The 20,531-nt window shown below is 32.2% G+C and overlaps 1 protein-coding gene across 1 annotated transcript in view; it reads right to left on the reverse strand.

The window, feature by feature from the left end:
* The window catches only part of BRIP1 (BRCA1 interacting DNA helicase 1), a 153,031-nt gene that overhangs the window by 77,443 nt on the left and 55,057 nt on the right, over positions 1–20,531 (reverse strand). Inside the window, exons 9-13 of the mRNA XM_019732469.2 lie at positions 19,243–19,375; positions 15,210–15,364; positions 11,051–11,216; positions 10,802–10,942; positions 6,186–6,347 (exon numbers count right to left, since the gene is read on the reverse strand). Coding sequence (XP_019588028.2) covers positions 6,186–6,347; positions 10,802–10,942; positions 11,051–11,216; positions 15,210–15,364; positions 19,243–19,375 — 757 coding nt within the window. The remainder of the gene's footprint in view (positions 1–6,185; positions 6,348–10,801; positions 10,943–11,050; positions 11,217–15,209; positions 15,365–19,242; positions 19,376–20,531) is intronic.

Below are 20,531 nucleotides of genomic sequence, written 5' to 3' on the forward strand. Positions count from 1 at the left end.
AGCCTATGAGCAATAGGCTCTACCATACAGCCTAGGTGTATTGCAGGCTATACCCTCTAGGTGTGTAAAGGTATACTCTGATGTTCACAGGTTAACAAAATTGCCTAACAATGCATATCTCAGAACATATTCCTGTTGTTAAGCAGTGCATGAATGTAATAAGAACTGACATCTGTTCCTTATTCCTGAACGTAGGCAAAAAAGCATTTAGTCTTACAATATTAAGCAGGATGTTAGCTGTAAGTTTCTCCTAAATTCCCTTTATCAGGTTGTTCTTTGTTTACTAAGAGTTTATATCATGAATTGGCATTAAATTTTGTAAAATGCTTTATCAGCACTTTTTTAGATGAACATGTGGTTTTTTTAATTTATCCTGTTGATGTGGTGAATTATAATAGTTGGTTTTTGAAGACTAAACTACCATTGGCTTCCCAGGATAAAACCCACTGGTTATGATGTATGATCCTTTTTATATTAATGGATTAAATTTACCAATTTTTTGTTAATGACTTTTAGATCTCTGTGAGTCTAGTTTTGTTTTCTTGTAATGCCTTGTTTGGCTTTGGTATCAGAGCTCTGCTTGCCTGATGAGGTGGGAAGTGCTTTCTTTTCCTCTATTTTCTGAGTTTGTGTAGTACTGATACTTTTTCTTGATAGAATTCATCAATGAAGACATCTGAACCTACACTTTTCTTTGCTGAAAGGATTTTATTTCATATTACCACTTCAATTTGTTCAACAGATATGTTATTTGAATTACCTGATTATTGTTGAGTCAATTTTGATAACCTGTGCCTTTCAAGGAACTTGTGTATTTCATATAAGTTGTTTAACTGCCTAGCAGAAAGTTGTTGAAAATATTCTTTTATTATTTTTTTAATTCAACAGAACCTGTAACGATGTTCTCTTGTACTTCTTATTATTGGTCATTTTTCTTCCCTTTTTATCTTGACTGGTCTTGCTTGATTTTATTAATTTTATTAACACATTCTAATAATCAGTACAGATCTTCATTTCATTGATTTGTTTCTATTATTTCTCAATTTTCTATTTTATTGAATTTTGTTCTTCATTATTTCCTTTCCTCTATTTACTTGTTTATTTTCCTCTTTAGAGATAAGGTGGAAACACATTATGATTTTAAGATCTTTTTTCTTTCTAACAAGCATTAAAAGTTAACATTTTCCCTCTAACTTCAGGTACACTGCATAAATTATGATACTTTGTATTTCTATTATTACTCAATTCAAATATTTTAAGAAATTATGGCTAAAAATTTCCCAAATATGATGAAAGAAATGAATTTACAAATCCCAGAAGCTTAATGAAGTCCAATTAGGATAAATCAAAAGTGACCCACACAAAGACACTTTATAAATTAAACTGTCAAAAGACAGAGGAAAAAAAGTAAGCATGAGACAAGCAACTCATCACATACAAAGGATCCTCAATAAGATCATAAGCTCATTTCTCATCAGAAACCTTGGGAGGCCAGAAAGCAATGGGAATATATATAAAGTGCTAAAGAAATAAGCTAATAAACAAGAATTCAATATCTGGCAAAAAAACTGTCCTTCAAAAATGAGGGAGAAATTATGCAGATAAACAAAAGCTGAGAAAGTTCATTACACTAGACCTGCCCTATAAGAGATGCTAAAGGGAGTCCTTCATTTTGAAATGAAGAGGATACTAGACTTATGGGGGAATCATTTCATAAGTTATATAAATGTCTAATCACTATGCTGTATACCTGAAATTAATATAATATTAAATGTCTACTGTAATTGAAAAATATTAGAATTAAAAGACTATAAAAAAACAAAAATATAATAAAAAAACACTAAAGGATACTACACAGTAAATTAAAATTGTATACTGATATAAAAACCTCCAATAAAGGTAAATATTAACATGAGCAAATATGAAGCCACTATAAATGTAATTTCAGTTTGCAACTCTATTTTTAATTTTCTACAGGATTTAAAAGGCAAATGCACAAAAAATTATTATAAATTTGTAATCAGGCACACATGTATAAATAAGTAGTATGTGACATCAATAACATAAAGGGGGAGTGAAGTGGTTTACGAGTGGAGTTTTTGTATACAAATGAAGTTAAGTTGGTATCAATTCAAATCAGATTCTTATAACTTTAGAGAGTTATGGGTAATCCCAATGATAACCACAAAGAAAACATCTATTAAATATACATGAAAGAAAATGAAAAATTAATATATATAACTACAAAAAAATCAACTAAACAAGAAAGAAGGCAGTGATGAGAAAATGAGACATAAAAGTTGTAAGACATACAAAAATTAAATAACAAAATAGCTGAAGTCTCTTATCATTTATTACTTTAAACATAAACAGATTACACTCTCCAATCAAAAGACAGACATTGGCAGAATAGAGTAAAAACAAAACACGGTCCAACTTTATGTTGAGTACAAGACATTTACTTAGGTCTAAATATGTGAAGATTAACAGTGGAAGGATGAAAAAGAAATTCCATTCAAATGGTAACAGAAAGAGAGGTGGGGTACCTTTACTAATAACAGACAAAACAGACTAAGTAAAAAATTGTTACAAGGGACAAAGCATACCATATATTGATAAATGGGTCAATTCATTAAGAATATATAACAATTATAAACATATGCACCAATATTAGAGCCCCCAAATATATGAAGCAAACAACAGTAGAGTTGAAGGAAGAAACTGAAAATTCTACAATAATTGATGGTTTCAATATTCCACTTTCAATAATCAATAGAAATTCAATAGAGATAAGTAAGGAAATAGGACTTGAACAGCACTATAAATCAAATACACCTAATAAGTAAATATAACAACACTCAACAACAGAGTACACGTTTTTGCCAAATGCACATGCAATATTTTCCAGGAGAGACCATATGTTAATTCACAAAACAATTCTTAATAAATTTAAAAAGATTGTAATCTATAAAATGTCTTTTTCGATTGCATATGGAATAAAACTAGAAATCCATGACAGAAGGAAACCACAAAATTCACAAATGTTAGGAAATCAAACAAACACTTTTTTTTTTTTTTTTTTATTAATTAGTTTCAGGTGCACAAGACAAAGCAAAACTTAGACATTTATCATTTATATCCCTCACACTGTGTGAACCCCCCTCCCCCCATCCACTATCCCTCTGTACGTTCCCAAAACCTCTCACCTTCCCCTTATCCCCACCCCCCTGCCCATCTAGCAACCCTCAGTTTTTCCTCCATTTTTCCAAAACCAAACAAACACTTTTTAAATAACCAGTAGGTCAAAGAAGAAATCACAAGAGGAATTAGAAAGTACCTTTGGAAATACGAAAATAAAAACACATTTCAAAACTTATGGGATGCAAAGAAAGCAGTCCTAAGAGGTCAATTTATTGCTGTAATCACACACTTAAAAAAACAAAAAAGAGAAAGATCTCAAACCAGTAATTTAATTTTATACCTTAAGGTATTAGAACAGAAGAGCAAATAAAACTGACAGAAGAAAATAATAAAGATTACAGAAGAGATAAATGAAATAAAGAATAGAAAAAAATCAACAAAACCAAAAGTTGGTTCTTTGAAAAGATCAACAAAATTGATAAACCTTTCATCAGATTGACTAAGAAAAAAAAGGGAAAGACTCAACTTACCAAACACACTAAAGAAAGTGGGGAAATTACTACCAATTTTACAGAAATAAGGATTATAAAAGAATATTATGAACAATTGTATGCCACCAAAATGGATAACCTAGATAAAAATGGACAAATTCCTAGAAATGCACATCTACAAAAACTGATTCATGAAAAGATAGAAAATCTAAATAGATTCAAAACTAGTAAGGAGATTGACTCAGTAATAAAAAATACTCCAACAAAGAAAATCCCTGGACCAGGTGGCTTCACTGGTGAATTCTATCAAACATTTAAAGAATTAACACCAATCTTACTCAAACTCTTCCAAAAAATTGAAGAGTAGAGAATACTTACTATCGTATTCTATGAAGCTAGTATCACCCTGATAGCAAAGACAGGTAAAGACACTACAAAGAAAACTAAAGACCAATATTCCTTATGAATATTGATGCAAAAATCCTCAACAAAATACTAGCAAACCAAATTTAACAACATACTAAAAGGATTATGCACAAATGACCAATTGGGATTTACTTTCAATATGCAAGAGTGGTTCAACATACAGAAATCAATTAATAAAATACACAACATTAACAGAATGAAGGACCAAAAAACCACCATGATCATCAATAAAATGCAGAAAAAACACTAATGACAAAAAATGATCAATAAACTAGAAATGGAAAGAAACTTCCTCAACATGATATAGCAATATATGAAAAACCAAAAGCCAACATTACACTAAATGGAACATGGGTGCCATCCTGTACCACCTCTTCTCAACATAATAGTGGAAGTTCTATCCAGAGTAAGCAGGCAAGAGAAATAAAAGGCATCTAAATTGGTAAGGAAGAAGTAAAATGATCTTTGCTGGCAGACGATATGGTCTTATAAATAGAAAACCTTAAAAAACTTCTAGAGCAAATAATAAATTCAGCAAAGTTGCAGGATATAAAATGAATACACAAAAATCAGTTCCATTTCCATACAACAGTAGTGAACAACTCAAAAAGGAAATTAAGAAAACAATTTCATTTGTAATAGCATTAAAAACAATACTTAGGAATAAATTTAACCAAGGAGATGAAAGATTTCTACACTGAAAACTACAAAACACCACTGAAAAAATTTAAACAAGATATATATAAATGAAAAGAAATACCATGTTCATAAATTGGAAGACATTATTAGGAAAATACTACATAACAAAATGCAGATTCAATGCGATTCCAACAGCATTCTTTTGCAGAAACAGAAAAACCCATCCTAAAAGCATAAGGAATCTTGAGGAACTCCAAGTAGCCAAAAACAATCTTGAAAATGAACAAAGTTGGAGGATTCACACTTCTTGATTTCAAAACTAATGCAAAGCTAAAGTAATCAAACAGTAACTGCATAATGACATATACAGACAAGGGAATAGAACAGAAAGTCCAGAAATAACCCCTTACATATATGGTCACCGGATTTTAAACAAGGGTACCAAGGCCATTCAACAAATGGTGATGGGAAGACAAGATATCCACACAGACAAAAATGGAGTGGGTCCATACCTTACACCATATACAAAAATTATCTCGAAATGGATTAACTATCGAAATGTAACCATTAAACTATTAAACCCTTAGAAAAAACATAGGGGAAAATCTTCATGGCAATGATTTCTTGTTTATGACACCGAAAGCACATATAACAAAAGAAAAAATAGAAAATTGAACTTCATCAAAATTTAAAACTTTTGTGCATCAAAGGACACTATCAACAGAATGAAAAGGCAACTCACATGATGGGAGACAATACTTATAAAGCATATATAAGGGATTGATATCTAAAATATATAAATAACTTCTATAATTAAACAGTAACAAAAAAACCTATTCAAATATGAAGAAAGAACATGAATAGTCATTTCTCCAAAGAAGATATACAAATGGCCGATAAGCATATGAAACATCACTAGCCATTAGAAGGATGCAAATCAAAACCACAGGGAGATACCACTGCATATGTATTAGGATGGCTATTACCCAAAAAACAAAATAAATAAACGTTGGCAAGGATGTGAAGAAAATAAAAACCTTTGTGCATTAATAGTGGGAATCTAAAATTGTACAGTCACTGTGGAAAACAGTATGTCAGTTCCTCAAAAAGTTATACAGAATTACTATATGACACAGAAATTTCATTTCTAGGTACATATCCAAATGAATTGAAAGCAGGGGTCAAGCAGATAATTGTATACTAATGTTATTGGCAGCATTATTCACAACAGCCAAAAGGTGGAAACAACCTGTGACCATCAACAGATGAACGGATAAACAAAATTTGGTGTGTGTGTGGGTATGTACTTAGTCTTTTAGACTTTCAAGTAAAACAGAGATAGAATAATTAGGAAGTGTCTTAATAAATAATTAAAACCATATATAATGTTTAGAAAACTATAATTCTGTTGCTATTGATCCTATGAAGCTTATCATGGTAATTCCACGTGATTTTTTATAGGCAAAAGAAACAAAAATATTCCCTTACCTTGTAAGATGGCAAGAAACACAAAATTCCTTGGCTCACAGTCTGGCATACAGATAACAAAAGTGCTCCCACTTCATCCTGGAACTCAAATGTTTCTGTGTGCTGGAAGGTAGCGCAGAGATTCCGACCCTTGGGGCCGGACCCAATGGTGCCAACCCAAACCTGGAATATAAATGTCACTTTTACAGTTATGCATAAACTAGGCAGGCAAATTAGCTTTTAGTTGAAAGCCTTAATTACATATATGTCAAAAGAAGATAAAGAAACAAGTTTAGAGGACATTTATTTTAAAATCATTGGTTTTTTTTCTATTACCTTTATATACTTACATATAGATTTAACTTATAGAAGTTTTAGGCAGACTACTGAATTCTCTTAGGATGAAAGCAAAATGGATTTTACTGGTATAATTTGCTATAGGTAAAAGTGTCTAAGACTCAAGTATGACAGAAACAACTCTTGCACAAATTCACTGGTGTTCAAAAATCTACAGTCACAGAAAATCAGACCCACCAAATTTTATAGTTCTGTGCAATTCTTCTACATTCATACAGAATCTAGCCTTATTATAGCTAATTTGACTAAGAGAAAGAACAAACTTTATTAGTAATCTATAGACAATACAAACACTTCAGATTGCCAAAAACTGTATTAGTCCTATATTTTGAAATGATATATGAGACTGAAGTACATTTTGCAAGATGACATCTGATGGATACCTGTTTAACCAACTTTTACCTAAATGATCAACTAGTAATAAGACAAACTGATATTATGTGTTTCCTGATATAATGCAATGAGAAGTAACAAAACCACCTATATAGAGTTCTTACCAAACAGTTTAACCTGAATTTTATCATGGGGAAACAATCAGATAAATCCAAGTAATGAGACATTGCTCAAGACAACCGGTGACTTGAATTCTTTAATAAATATCATGAAAGACAGGAAAAAAGGACAAAAAAAAAAACTGTTAAAAGACTAAAAAAAACATGAAAATCAAATGTAATATATAATACTTGTTTGGATGCTGCATTAAGAATAAGAAAAATAAACAGGTTAAAAGACATTTTGGGAGTAACTGGAAAAATAAATATTGACTCTATTGTATCAATATTAAATTTCTTGGGTATGACCATGGTATTGTGGTTATATAGGATTATGTACTGGCTCTTAGGAGAGAAAGGCTAAACTAATTAAGGGCAAAGTGTCATGGTGTTTACAAATTACGTTTTTTATCTTTATTAAGTTTATTGGGGTGACATTGGTTAGTAAAATCATATAGGTCTCAAGTGTACATTTCTATAATTCATCATTTATATACTGCATTGTATATTCACCACCCAGTCAGTTCTCTTTCCATCACCGTGTATTTGACCCCCTTTACTCTCTTCTACTATCCTCCCCCTCCTCGCTTACCCTCTGGTAACTACTAAACTGTTGTCTGTGTCTATGAGTTTTTGTTTGTTTGTTTGTCTTGTTCCTTTGTTGCTTTCAGTTTTACATCCCACATATGAGTGAACTCCTATGGTTTTTGACTTTTTCTGTCTGACTTATTTCGCTTACTATGATAATCTCAAAATCTATCCCTGTTGTCACAAATGGCAGTATTTCATCTTTTCTTATGGCCGAGAAATATTCCATTATATGTGTGTACATCATCTTTGAGAACCCAGAAATAAATCCACATATATATGGGAAGATAATTTTCTACAAAGGAGCCAAAGACATATTATGAAGAAAAGAAAGCCTCTTCAGTAAATAATTCTGGGAAAACTGGAAAGCCACATTCAAAAGAATGAAACTAGACTATCTGTCACCGTATACCAAAATTAACTCAAAATGGATCAAAGACCTAAATATCAGACTTGAAACAATAAACTGCATAGAAAAAAAGCCTAGGTGCTAAATTTATGGACCTTGTGTCCAGAGAGGTTTTTATAAATTTGACCATAAAGGCAAGGGAAGTAAAAGCTAAAATAAATTAAGGGACTATATCGAACTAAAAAGTTTCTGCAAAGCAAAAAAAGAAAAGAACCATCAACAAAACAAAGAGACAATCAACCAAAAGGGAGAAGATATTGTAAACGACACCTCTGATAAGGGGCTAATATCCAACATATATAAAGCACTCATACAACTCAACAACAAAAAAACAAACAATCCAATTAAAAAGTGAGCAGAGCAGCTGAACAGACACTTCTCCCAAGACGACATACAAATGGCCAACAGATATATGACTAAATGCTCAACTTTACTAGCTATCAGGGAAATGCAAATCGAAATCACAGTGAGATACCACCTCACACCTGTAAGAATGGCTATTATGAACAAGACAAGTAGTAACAAATGTTGGAGAGGTTGTGGAGAAAAAGGAACTCTCATACACTGCTGGTGGGAATGTATATTGGTACAGCCACTATGGAAAATGGTATGGAGGTTCCTCAAAATATTAAGAATAGAATTACCATACGACCCAGCAATCCCCCTTCTGGGTATCTATCCAAAAACCTGAAAATGTATCCATAAAGATATATGTAGACCTATGTTCATTGCAGCATTACTCAAGGTAGCCAAGACATGGAAACAACCAGAGTATCCTTCGATAGATGATTGGATAAATTGCTTTTTAATAGTTTATCCAAAAATGTGCAACATATATTACACATACGTATATTGCATACACACATATATAACGTAATTTTTAACATTTCGCAATATTCCTCTTTTCTCTCGTATATATACATATGCAAAATTTAACAATTGATGAATCTAGGTGAGGAGTGTAAGATGTTCACTATATTAATACTATTTTTCTACTTTACTGAAGTTTATAATTTTTTAAAATAAAAAGTTGGGGTAATCAAATGAATGGATAAACAAAATGTGGTATATACAGAGGGTGCCAAAAAAAAAATGTACACACCTTTTAAGAAAGGAAAAAACTATTAAAATTGTAATACTCAATATACACTGATAACAAAAGATGAATACAAGTCATGTTTGATTTCTGCAATTACAAGAGGTGCTCAAAGTGGTTACCATCAGCGTCTGGACACTTCTGATTACAGTGAACTACTGCTTGAGCAACGTTGACCAAAGGGTCCACTGGTATACATTTTTTTGGCACCCCGGTACATATTATACATACATACAATGACATACAATTCAGCCTTAAAAAGGAAGGAAATCCTGATTCTGTTAAAACATGGATAAACCTTGAAAAGATATCACACTAAGTGAAATAAGCTAATCACAAAAAGGAAAATACCTTATGATTCCACTTACACAAGGTACTTAGAGCAGTCAAATTCATTAAAAGAGGTAATTACCAGGGGCTCGAAGGAGGGGGAAGTGAAGAATTGTAGTTTAATGGGAATATAATTTCAGAATTGCAAGATGAAAAAGTTCTAGAGATTGGTTGTACAACTATGCGAATATACCTAACAACACTGAACTGTACACTTAAAATGGTAAAGATATTAAATTTTACATTATGTGTATTTGACCACAATTCAAATAAAAATAAATTCTTTACAAGTTGGGGGAAATTATTATAGTATAACAGAATTCAGCTGAATAACTACCATTATTGTTATAATTCAGTGACATTATAGATTAAATAAGCTGTTGTGCACTAGATTGAAAACATAGAGCCTATAATAACATTCTTAAGAAAAAATAGGTGCTGAATTTACTAATAACTTCCCATATTTACTTCAGCCTTTAAAGAGGGCAACTTTAAAATGTGAAACATATATTTTTCCTTCACTACTGTTTATAGCAATGTTTCTAAACAGGAGAACCCTGTATTTTGGAAAGCACAATTCTTAGTTTATAGGAGCTTAGCAGTCAAGGCTCCCACCTACTAAATGCCAGTAGTACCTCCCAAGTAATTGTGAGAAATTAAATGTCCCCACAAATACACCTTGAAAATTACAGCTTTACATAGCACTAGAATCATGTAAGGCACAGAGGTGGTGTGAAGCATGTAGCTAACCGTTTTAAATTACTTCATAAAAAGAAACAGAAGGCAGACTGACAAATGAGAAAACATTCCTAGGAAAATTAAAATAACATTTATATGGCATTGTTACAAAAAATTAAAATCTTAAGTCATAAGGCTCATAAGTGTACTTCTAATTCATTTAAGATACTCAAACATGTGCTAAACACATAACCTAATGCCAGATATCAATCTAGGTGTAGTGTTAGAATGGAGACATAATAAGAAGAATAAAGATACACCATAGTCTAATGGAAAAGAGAAACACATAAACAAATACTTATACAATAAGAAGTATGGTAAAGATTAAGTTGAATTTTGTTTTTAATTTTCATTAACAAAACACAAAACTTATTTAAATGAGGAAATTACAATACAGTCTTTGCATTCAAAGTGTGTTTTACTCACTGGGTTGAAGAAATGCATTTTTTATTATTTCCTTTTCTTGACACTATCAAGTAGCTAACAGATTTTCTTTTATTCTAAAACAGAAATGCTGAATTTCCTATCAGGATCTGTTTGCTAATACTTCAGGTACCTTTGAAATTGTTTATGTAGAATTATACTGAGGTAAAAAACACTGACAGCCTTCAAAATAAAAAATACTAACCTGTGAGTTATTAATGACATGATTGGCCTCCAGTTGGATAGTAAATGTAACGCCAAGTTCTGATGAAAAGGATTTCATTGGTGATAAGGTCCCAGATGTCAAAACAATCGTCCACACTTTGCCATTAATATCAGAAAACGCCTAAAAGGAAACATTAGATGTATAAAATCATCTTTAAAAGATTCAAACACATTTATTTGTTTGCACTGAGTTAAAAGACAGAATTTTCATACATAACAATAAGCTTACCACAGCTGGATTTAAGCACCAAAAGTTTAGCACATGAACTGCAGTTTTCTGTCGTGAACGTTTCTTATTTTTTGGTATAACGAAGAACCCATTTTTATCTGTAGTATCAGTCTGATTTATCCAACAGTAAGTCTGTTGAATAGCAACTTTATAATCATCTGCAAACCTAAATGAAAATAAAATGGTAATAAAATGGCAAAACTTTATAAAACATATAATGTCCCAGCTACATACAATATAAAAACTAATTATATTAAAACTAAATTGAAAAGAACTCAGAAATAAACCCATGCCTATACAGTCATTTAATCCATGACAAAGGAGACAAGAATATACAAGAGGGTAGACAGTCTATTCAATAAATGGTATTGGGAAAACTGAACAGATACATGCAAAAAACGAAACTGGACCGCCTTCTTATTCCATATATTATACAAGAACAAATTCAAAATGCGTTAAAGACTTAAATGTAAGACATGAAACCATAAAACTTCTAGAAGAAAACATAAGCAGTAAACTCTCTGACAGGGCTCTTTGTAGTATTTTCCCTGATCTATCTCCTCAGGCAAGAGAAACAAAAGAAAAAAAGAAGCAAATGGGACTATGTCAAACTAAAAAGTTTTGTCCAGCAAAGGAAACCATCAACAAAACGAAAAGACAACCTATTGAATGGGAGCAGATATTCGCCAATGATACATCTGATAAGGGGTTAATATATGCAAAATTTATAAAGAACTAACACAACTCAACACCAAAAAAAAAAATCTAATTAAAAAGGGGTAGAGGCCCTGAACAGGCATTTCTCCAAAAAGGAGTTACAGATGGTCTACAGATATATGAAAAGATGCTCAATGTCACTAATAATTAGAATAATGCAAATAAAAACCACAATGAGATATCATCTCACACCTGTCAGAATGGTTATCATCAATAAACAACAAGTGATGGCAAAGATGTAAAGAGAGGGGAACCCCCATACACTGCTGGTGGGATTGCAAATTGGTGCAGCCATTACGGAAAAAAGTATGGGGGTTCCTCAAAAAATTAAAAGTAGAACTACCTTATGACCCAGCAATCCTACCTTTGGATATTAACCCGAAGAAATCCAAAACACTAATTCAAAAAGATACACCCACTCCTATGTTCACTGCAGTGTTATTTACAATAGCGAAGATATGAAAGCAACCCAAGTACCCATCAATATACAACTGGATAAAGAAGTGGTACATATATACAATGGAATATTACTCAGCCATAAAAAATGAAATCTTACCATTTGTGACAACAAAGATGGACTTAGAGGGTATTATACTAAGTGAAATAAGTCAGACAGTGAAACAAATACCATATGATCTCACTTACATGTGGAATCTAAAGAACAAAATAAACAAAAAAGCAAAACAGAAAAAATCTCATGGAAACAGAGAACAAACTGATGGTTGCTAGATGGAAGGAGGTTTGGGGGGCTGGGTGAAAAAGATGAAGGGAATAGAAGTACAGGGAGGCCAGATGGCTCAGCTGGTTAGAGCACGAGCTCTAAACAACAGGGTTGCCAGTTCGATTCCCACATAGGCCAGTGAGCTGTGCTCTCCACAGCTAGACTGAACAACTAGCTGCCACTGAGCTGCTGGAAAGGCAGCCAGATGGCTCAGTTGGTTAGAGTGCAAACTCTCAACAAGGTTACCGGTTCAATTCCTGTATGGGATGGTGGGCTGCGCCCCCTGCAACTAAGATTGAAAACAGCAACTGGACCTGGAGCTGAGTTGCGCCCTCCACAACTAGATTGAAGGACAACGACTTGGAGCTGATGGGCCCTGGAGAAACACACTGTTCCCCAATATTTCCCAACAAAATTTTTTTAAAAAGTATAAATTGGTAGTTACAAAACAATTATAAAAAATAATATTGAATGTCAACTGTAATTGAAAAAAATAAGTTAATTAATTTAAAAATAATTGAGAGTCTGCGTATCTTTGTACTCAAAGATAATATTTTCCACAAAAACAACACCCACCACTAATTAAATTCAGTAATTCTGATAGAAAATAAGCCATTAAATCTTAGAAGCAACCCCCTCACAAAGATCAGACATCATCTAACCATATACCCCTTACCACTTCCCATCCCTATATTCAAACATTACATAAATCATAGCACAGACAGAATTAAAATCCAGTCCTCCTAACTCCTTGTCCAGAGTTCTTTGCACTCTGTTACATCATTAGTTATAAAATATATAACAAAGTTATTATTAAAGAAACAAAAAAGTGGTTTATACTTTATTATTACATGAGAAAATAGAAAATAGAAAGACAATTTTTACTAAAAGTTTAAAAAGTTTAGGAAACTATAAAAAATTAAGTTCCTTTAAAATGTGGGTCTCAGTCTTCATCTATTTTTAACAAAGGTACTGAACCAGAGGATCTCTGTAATCCCATCATCTTATTACTTCTTTCAATATAAAGCTGTAAACACCTATGCTTAAACAGAATAAAATGTGGTATTCTCTACCATGTCCTCACAGTAATGATGGTTAATTTCGCCCTTAGTTCTCAAAGTTCAAGACAGGAACTCTACAATCTGTGGAGGAAATCTTATAAAAATACTGAGAGCTAAAAACTGTAAAACTCTTAGAAGAAAACATAAGGGAAAATCTTCATGAAATCAGATTTAACCATGTTTCTTGGCTATATCGAAAGCACAAGTCACAAAAGAAAAAAATAGATAAATTGGACTTCATCAAAACTTAAAAACTTTTGTGTATTAAATGACACAATCAAGAGAGGGAGAAGACAAAGAAGACAACCCACAGAATGGAAGAAAATACTTGAGAAGCATGTAACTGATACAGGATTAATATGCAGAATATATAAATAACTCCTACAACTCAACAATAATAACAAAAAAAACCAATTCAAAAATGGGCAAAGGATTTGAATAGATATTTCCCCAATAAAGATACACAAACGGACAATAAGCCTATGATGAGATGCTCAACATCTCTAGCCATTAGGAAAATATAAATAAAAACCACAAGGAGATATAAATTACGATTATCCAAAAAAACAGAAAAGAACAAGTGTTGGCAAGAATGTGGAGAAATTGGAACTTTTGTGCATAATTGGGAATCTAAAATGTGCAGTCGCTGTGGAAAACAGCATGTTGTTCCTCAAAAATTTAAATACAGAATTACCAAATGATCCTGCAATTCAACTGCTAGGTATGTGCCCAGAAGAACTGAAAACAGGGACTCAAAATAATGCTTGTATATCAATGTTCACTGCAGCATTATACACAAAAGGTGCAAACAATTAAAATGTACATCAACACAGATGGATAAACAAAATGTGGTATATTATTCAGCCATAAAAAGGAATAACATTCTGATATGTTACCACATGACTGAAACTTGAAAACATTCTGCTAAGTGAAATAAACCAGACACAAAAGAACAAATATATATGACTCCACTTATATACCTAGAAAGGGCAAATCCAGAGATGAAAGTAGAGCAGAGGTTACCAGAAGCTGTAAAAAGAGACAAACTGGAGATATTTGAGAGATACTGTTTCATGGGTATAGAACTTCTGCATGGGATGATGAAACAGTTCTGGAAATGGATAGTGGTGATGGCAGCACACAATGTGAATGAATCTACTTAATGCTACTGAAATGTACACAAAAATGATTAAGATGATAAATTTTGTGTTCTGTATGTGTGATCACAATGTTAAAAAACCCTAGGACCAGGTAGCACTATAGCAATAAGTGGCAGTGTGTGGGAACTTGACTGCTTTACATTTTCCACATTGTTCTAATCAGAAGCTTTATGCAATTAACAAAGAGACTTTCCAATACTGGAAGACACATACCTAAACTATACTTAAAAGAAAACTTAAATGCTTAAATTTAGTCCTAGAGAACTAGACATTTAATGCTGAATTAATTAAATGTATTTATTTACTGATTGCAGTAATGTTTCATTAATAAATATTAATTTCAATTAATCTGAGTCTGTGCCAATAAGAGCAATATTTATACCACTTATTTATGATTAGCCTATATACTCACACAAAATTAGAAAGCATTAAAACATGATAACACCCAATAAGGCTAATACTTTTAAGAGGAAAAATACAGATCAGATACCTTCACTTACCTGCTATTTTGCCTAAAAAGATAGTCAAGTACCATAAAAAGTCCTTTGAGCATTATTTGAGTTGATGCACTAATAATGGGTATTTCTATTGTCTCCTCTTTACCATGAATTGATGAGACTTTTTCTTCTTTTTGAAGGACAGCAGAAAAATGTCCCTGTAAGAAATTACCATATTAAGTATACTTGGGGTGAGGGGAAGGGTGGAGGTAAAACAAACTTCTCAAAACTATAATGAAACCCAAGTAAAATATACATTGAAACCTTAGGCAAACATTATTAATATACAAGTGCGAACAATATGTTTCAGATTCCCACATATCCCCAAATTCTCTTCAGAGTCAAAGATACTCTAATAAAGTTACACATTTAGGAGGTTCATTACTTCTTCAAGTAATTATGGCATTATTTAGTGCCTTTCAAAAGTAATGAACTAAATAAAAATTTACCTATCAAATGGTTTCTCCAAAGAGCTTAAAAGAGTTGATAAAAAAAAAAAAGTTGATATACGACCTAAATACCTGAATTATTTCCAGAGTACTCTGATGCTGAGAATAATATGACTATATTATTTTATATTAAAAGAATGACTCAAGGAAAAAATACATGCTAAATACAAAATGGATGTTAACTGGCTCATTAGTTTTTATGTGACTCTTAAGTTTTAATACAGATGGAAGTGTAGACATTAAGACAAAATTATAAGAAAACAAAAGTATGCTTTTCCACATTGTGAAACAGAAAACTCTGAATACTGAAATAATAAAAGATACCGGTGACAATGCTGATGTCTGACAATAAAATATGTTCAGTGGAAATAATTAAAATAAATAAGACAGATAAATTTTAATACTCGGATATACTGTGAAGTAATATACATCTGTAAGAGTAAAATTAATCTCCACTGAACAAAAGACTAAAGGATACAAATAAGAGTTTTTAAAAAGAACTGTAAGACAGACAGAAGTTGGGAAAATATTCAGCACTACAAATTATTAATGAAAGGCAAGTATTAAATTGTTCTTTTAAAAAAATCAAGTGCCCTCAGTCATACCTTAGAATGCTAATGTTCCTCTCCAATATGGCAGACTACTGGCAATTTACTCTACAAAACTATTGAACTCAAACTACCGAAGGTGAAGCATTGTACTAAAAACAGGACTGAATGAAATTCTACATATTGAATCATAATTATGTTCATCTGTTCTTAAACTTCATAAAAAATGAAGTTGTACAGTTTGTACTCTTCAGTCTGGTTCCTTATACATAACATTCTGTCTGGTGAATTAATTCACATGGTTGTGGTGGCAGTCGTTCATTATTTTAGTTGCTGTGTAGTATTCCCCTATATGACTATCCCACAATTTATTTATCCATTTTACTCTTGACATGAATAACCTTTAAAATGCAGAAAGTCTATGCAAAAAAAATCATAAAAAGCTAACACAATATGGAAAAATACTTACAATATTAAATTGCATTTTTTACATGCAGGGCAAAAATTGTAAGTATAGTTTGATTAAAAAATATTTTTAATACTCATATGCCCAGAATGCTAGTTGTGATCATGTTAGCAATAGTTATCTTTTGGGGTTCAAAAATCTCTTTAAATCTGTAATAGGAAAACTACAAAATTCTGATTTAAAAAAAAAAATCTGAATACATGAACAGATACTCCATGTTCATGGATAGGAAGACTTAATAATTTTGTTCAGATGTTGGTTCTTCCCAGCTTGATCCACAGGTTCAATGAAATCCCAATCAAAATCCAAGAAAGTTACTTTGTGGATATTGACAAACTGATTCCAAGTTTATATGAAAAGACAAAAAAGACCCAGAATAGCTAACACAATATTGAGGAACAAAGCCGGAAGACTGACACTACCTGACTTCAAGACTACTATAAAGCTATAATAATCAAGACAGTGTGGTATTGGTGAAGGAACAGACAAACAGATCAATGGAAAAGAACAGAGAGTCCAGAAACAGACCCACATAAATATTGTCAACTGATCTTTGACAAAGGAGCAAAGGCAATAAAATGGAGTAAAATTAGTCTTTTCAACAAATGGTGCTGAAAGAACTAGATGTCCACATGCAAAGAATCAATCTAGGCACAGACCTAACACCTTCACAAACATTAACTGAAAATGGATCACAGACCTGAATGTAAAATGTAAAACTAAAACTTCTAGAAGATAGGAGAAAATCTAAATGACTTTGGGTTCAGTGATGAGTTTTTAGATGCAACACCAAAAGCATGATCCATCAAAAAAACAAATAACTAAGTTGAACTCTACTAAAATTAAAAACTTATGCTCCATGAAAGATGTTGTCAATAGAATGAAAAGACAAGCCACAGGCTGGGAGAATATATTTGCAAACACACATCTGATGAAGGACTTGTATACAAAATATACAAAGAACTCTTAAAACTCAACAATAAGAAAACAAATAACCCAATTGAAAGGTAGGGAAAAGATCTTAAAAGACACTTCAAATAAAATATGTAGACGGCAAATAACTATGTGAAAGATACTCTACACCATATGTCATTAGGGAATTGTAAATTGAAACGGAATACCTCAATCTATGTATTAGAATGGCTAACATTCAAAACACTGACGACACAAAATGTTGACAAGAATATGGAACAAAAGGAGCTCTCATTCACTGCTGGTGGGAATATAAAACGTTATAGCCACTTTGGAAGACAGTTTAGCAGTTTCTTGCAAAACTAAACATAGTCTTACCATATAATGCAGCAAACGTGACCCTAAGTATTTACCCAAATGAGAAGAAAGGAATGTCCACACAAAACCATGCATACAAATGTTTATAGCAGCTTTATTCATAATTGCCAAACCTTGGAAACCACCACCATGCCCCTCAGTAGGTGAATAGATAAACAACTATGGTGTATACATACAACAACTATTGTTCAGCGATAAAAAGAAACAGGCTACAAAGCCACAAAAAGACGTGGAGGAGCCTGAGATGCATACGGCTAAGTGAAAGGATCCAGTTTGTAAAGACCATACACTGTACGAATTCCAACTGTATGACATTCTGGAACAAGCGAAAATATAAAGTCAGTGTAAAAAAAAAAAAAAGAAAAATTGTTGCCAGGGGGTTCAGCAAGGGAATGAAGTGTGGTGAAGGAATGAAAAAGTGCAGCTCAGAAGATTTTTAAGGCAATGAAAAATTCTGTATGATATTGTATTGGTAGATACATACTATGTTTTTATCAAAACTCATAGAACTGTACAACACAAAGAATGAACTTAATGTAAACTATGAAATTTAGTTAATAATGTAACAATACTGGTTCAATTGTAATAAATGCACTATACTATTGTATGATGTCAGTAATAGGAGAAACTATAGTCTCTGTATGTGTGGGGGCGAGGGGGCTAGGGGTGGTGGTATAGGAGGATTCTGTCCTTTCTGCTAATTTTTTCTGTAAACCTAAAACAATCAGTCTAAAAAGTAAAGTCCTTTATTTTAAATGAATAAGTAATTAAATAAGAAGAAAAAAGAAAAGAAAAACATTCTCATCTGGAATAAAAAACCCTCTTTAACAATGTTATGTCATGAAGCCTCTATCCAGAAAAATGTACAAAAGTACATATTCATAAAATTCTGCATACAATTTCATAATGTTCACAGTATCCCATAGCCCACTCGTGAGCTGTCCACTGAGGTTTAACCTCTAAATTAAGGAGAAAAGAATATGAATTTCTTATCTTTTCATTTTCCAAAGTTTTAACTTTTACAATTGACAAAACTTACAACCTAAAAATATTGATCTTTTTCAGTTTCGAACAAGCAATTAATTCCTTTAAGCCTTATTTCCTTCTAAATAATGTGACCTTTTTCATCCATAATTTATGCCACCACACTTAAAGATTATCAAATTTAGATAATAAAATTTAAAATAATTAAATTGCCTTTTTTTTATCCTGGATTAACTTACTCACTAGTAAGTCAATTCTAATTCACTAAATGAATTTCACAGGTGGGAAAAAAATCATACCTGCAAAATGGGAAAAGTAGCAGCGGTGATTCCCATTTTGTGTAAATTTAAGAGCATTTCACTTCCACTCCATACTTTACAGGATGATTCATAATCCCGTTCCACAAGATGTTCAAGGTTTGCTTCTAGCCAACTGAAATAAAATAAAACAATTCCATCAACCAGTATCATCTTATGGGCACTATTTCAACAGAACAGAGAACTGAGCATTCATCTGTACTCCTTGAAGCTCTTAGGACACGAATGTGGATTAATTAAGACACCTTTTTAAAGGCATGCAGATCTCATATAGCAACTTAAACATTCATATAGCTAAAAAGCTTATTCCCACCCCCAACCCCTGAAAAAATAAACATGTATGTGATTTCCCAGTTAGGTTTTGTGGATTCACCCTGCTTTACTTGACTCTCTAACTGAGAGCATGTCTTAGGAGCTTATCCCAAATGCACATAAAAGGAAATACAAAACGATCTAATAGAGAAAATTGAAGTGTTACATATTAACACAAAAAAAAAATTACTAGAGAATGTAGACATATATTCATTAATATATATACTCATGTGTACATTCATTAAGTGCTTAAAGGCCTATATTATGCTAGACACTACACTAGGTAGTAGAAATATAGCAATAGATAAAATAAGCAAGGTCCTTATTCTCATGCAAATTACATTCTACTAAAGGGAGAAATAAATTTAGAAACAAATACACGAACAAGAAAATATCAGGTAGTAATAAGTGGTATAATGAAGTCAAATTAGGTTAATATCTAGTTGCTATTTTAATTTGAATGTCAAGAAAGCTCTCCCTGAGGTGGCATTTATTCAATTAAAGGTAAAATATACTCAGTAGTGAGAGGATCAGAAAAAAATCGTGCAAAGATCCGGAGGTAGTTAACAAGTTATACTCACTTAAGGACCTGAAAAAAAGCCAATGTAGTTGCACACAATGAGCAAAAGAGAATAATGGTGTGAACAATGTTGGAGTGATAAGCAAGAAGCAGATGTTAAGCCAGGATAAGAAATTTACATTCTATTCAAAGTACCATGAGAAGGTTCAAAGCCAGAATGGGTTACAAGAGAAAGACAAGAGTGAAAGCAGAGACATGTTAGGAAGCTATTACAGTATTCTAATTGAGAGATGATTGTGAGATAATAGATATAAGATTGAAGGATTTGGGATGTGTTGTGCAGGTGGCATTTACAAAACTTACTGATACACTGAAGGAGGTGGGGCAGTAATCAAGAATAACATTAAATTTTTGATTTGATGAATTGGTTGGTACTGTT

The sequence above is a fragment of the Rhinolophus sinicus genome, linkage group LG15 (assembly GCF_036562045.2).
Source record: "Rhinolophus sinicus isolate RSC01 linkage group LG15, ASM3656204v1, whole genome shotgun sequence".
In the NCBI taxonomy this organism is placed as follows: Eukaryota; Metazoa; Chordata; class Mammalia; order Chiroptera; family Rhinolophidae; genus Rhinolophus; species Rhinolophus sinicus.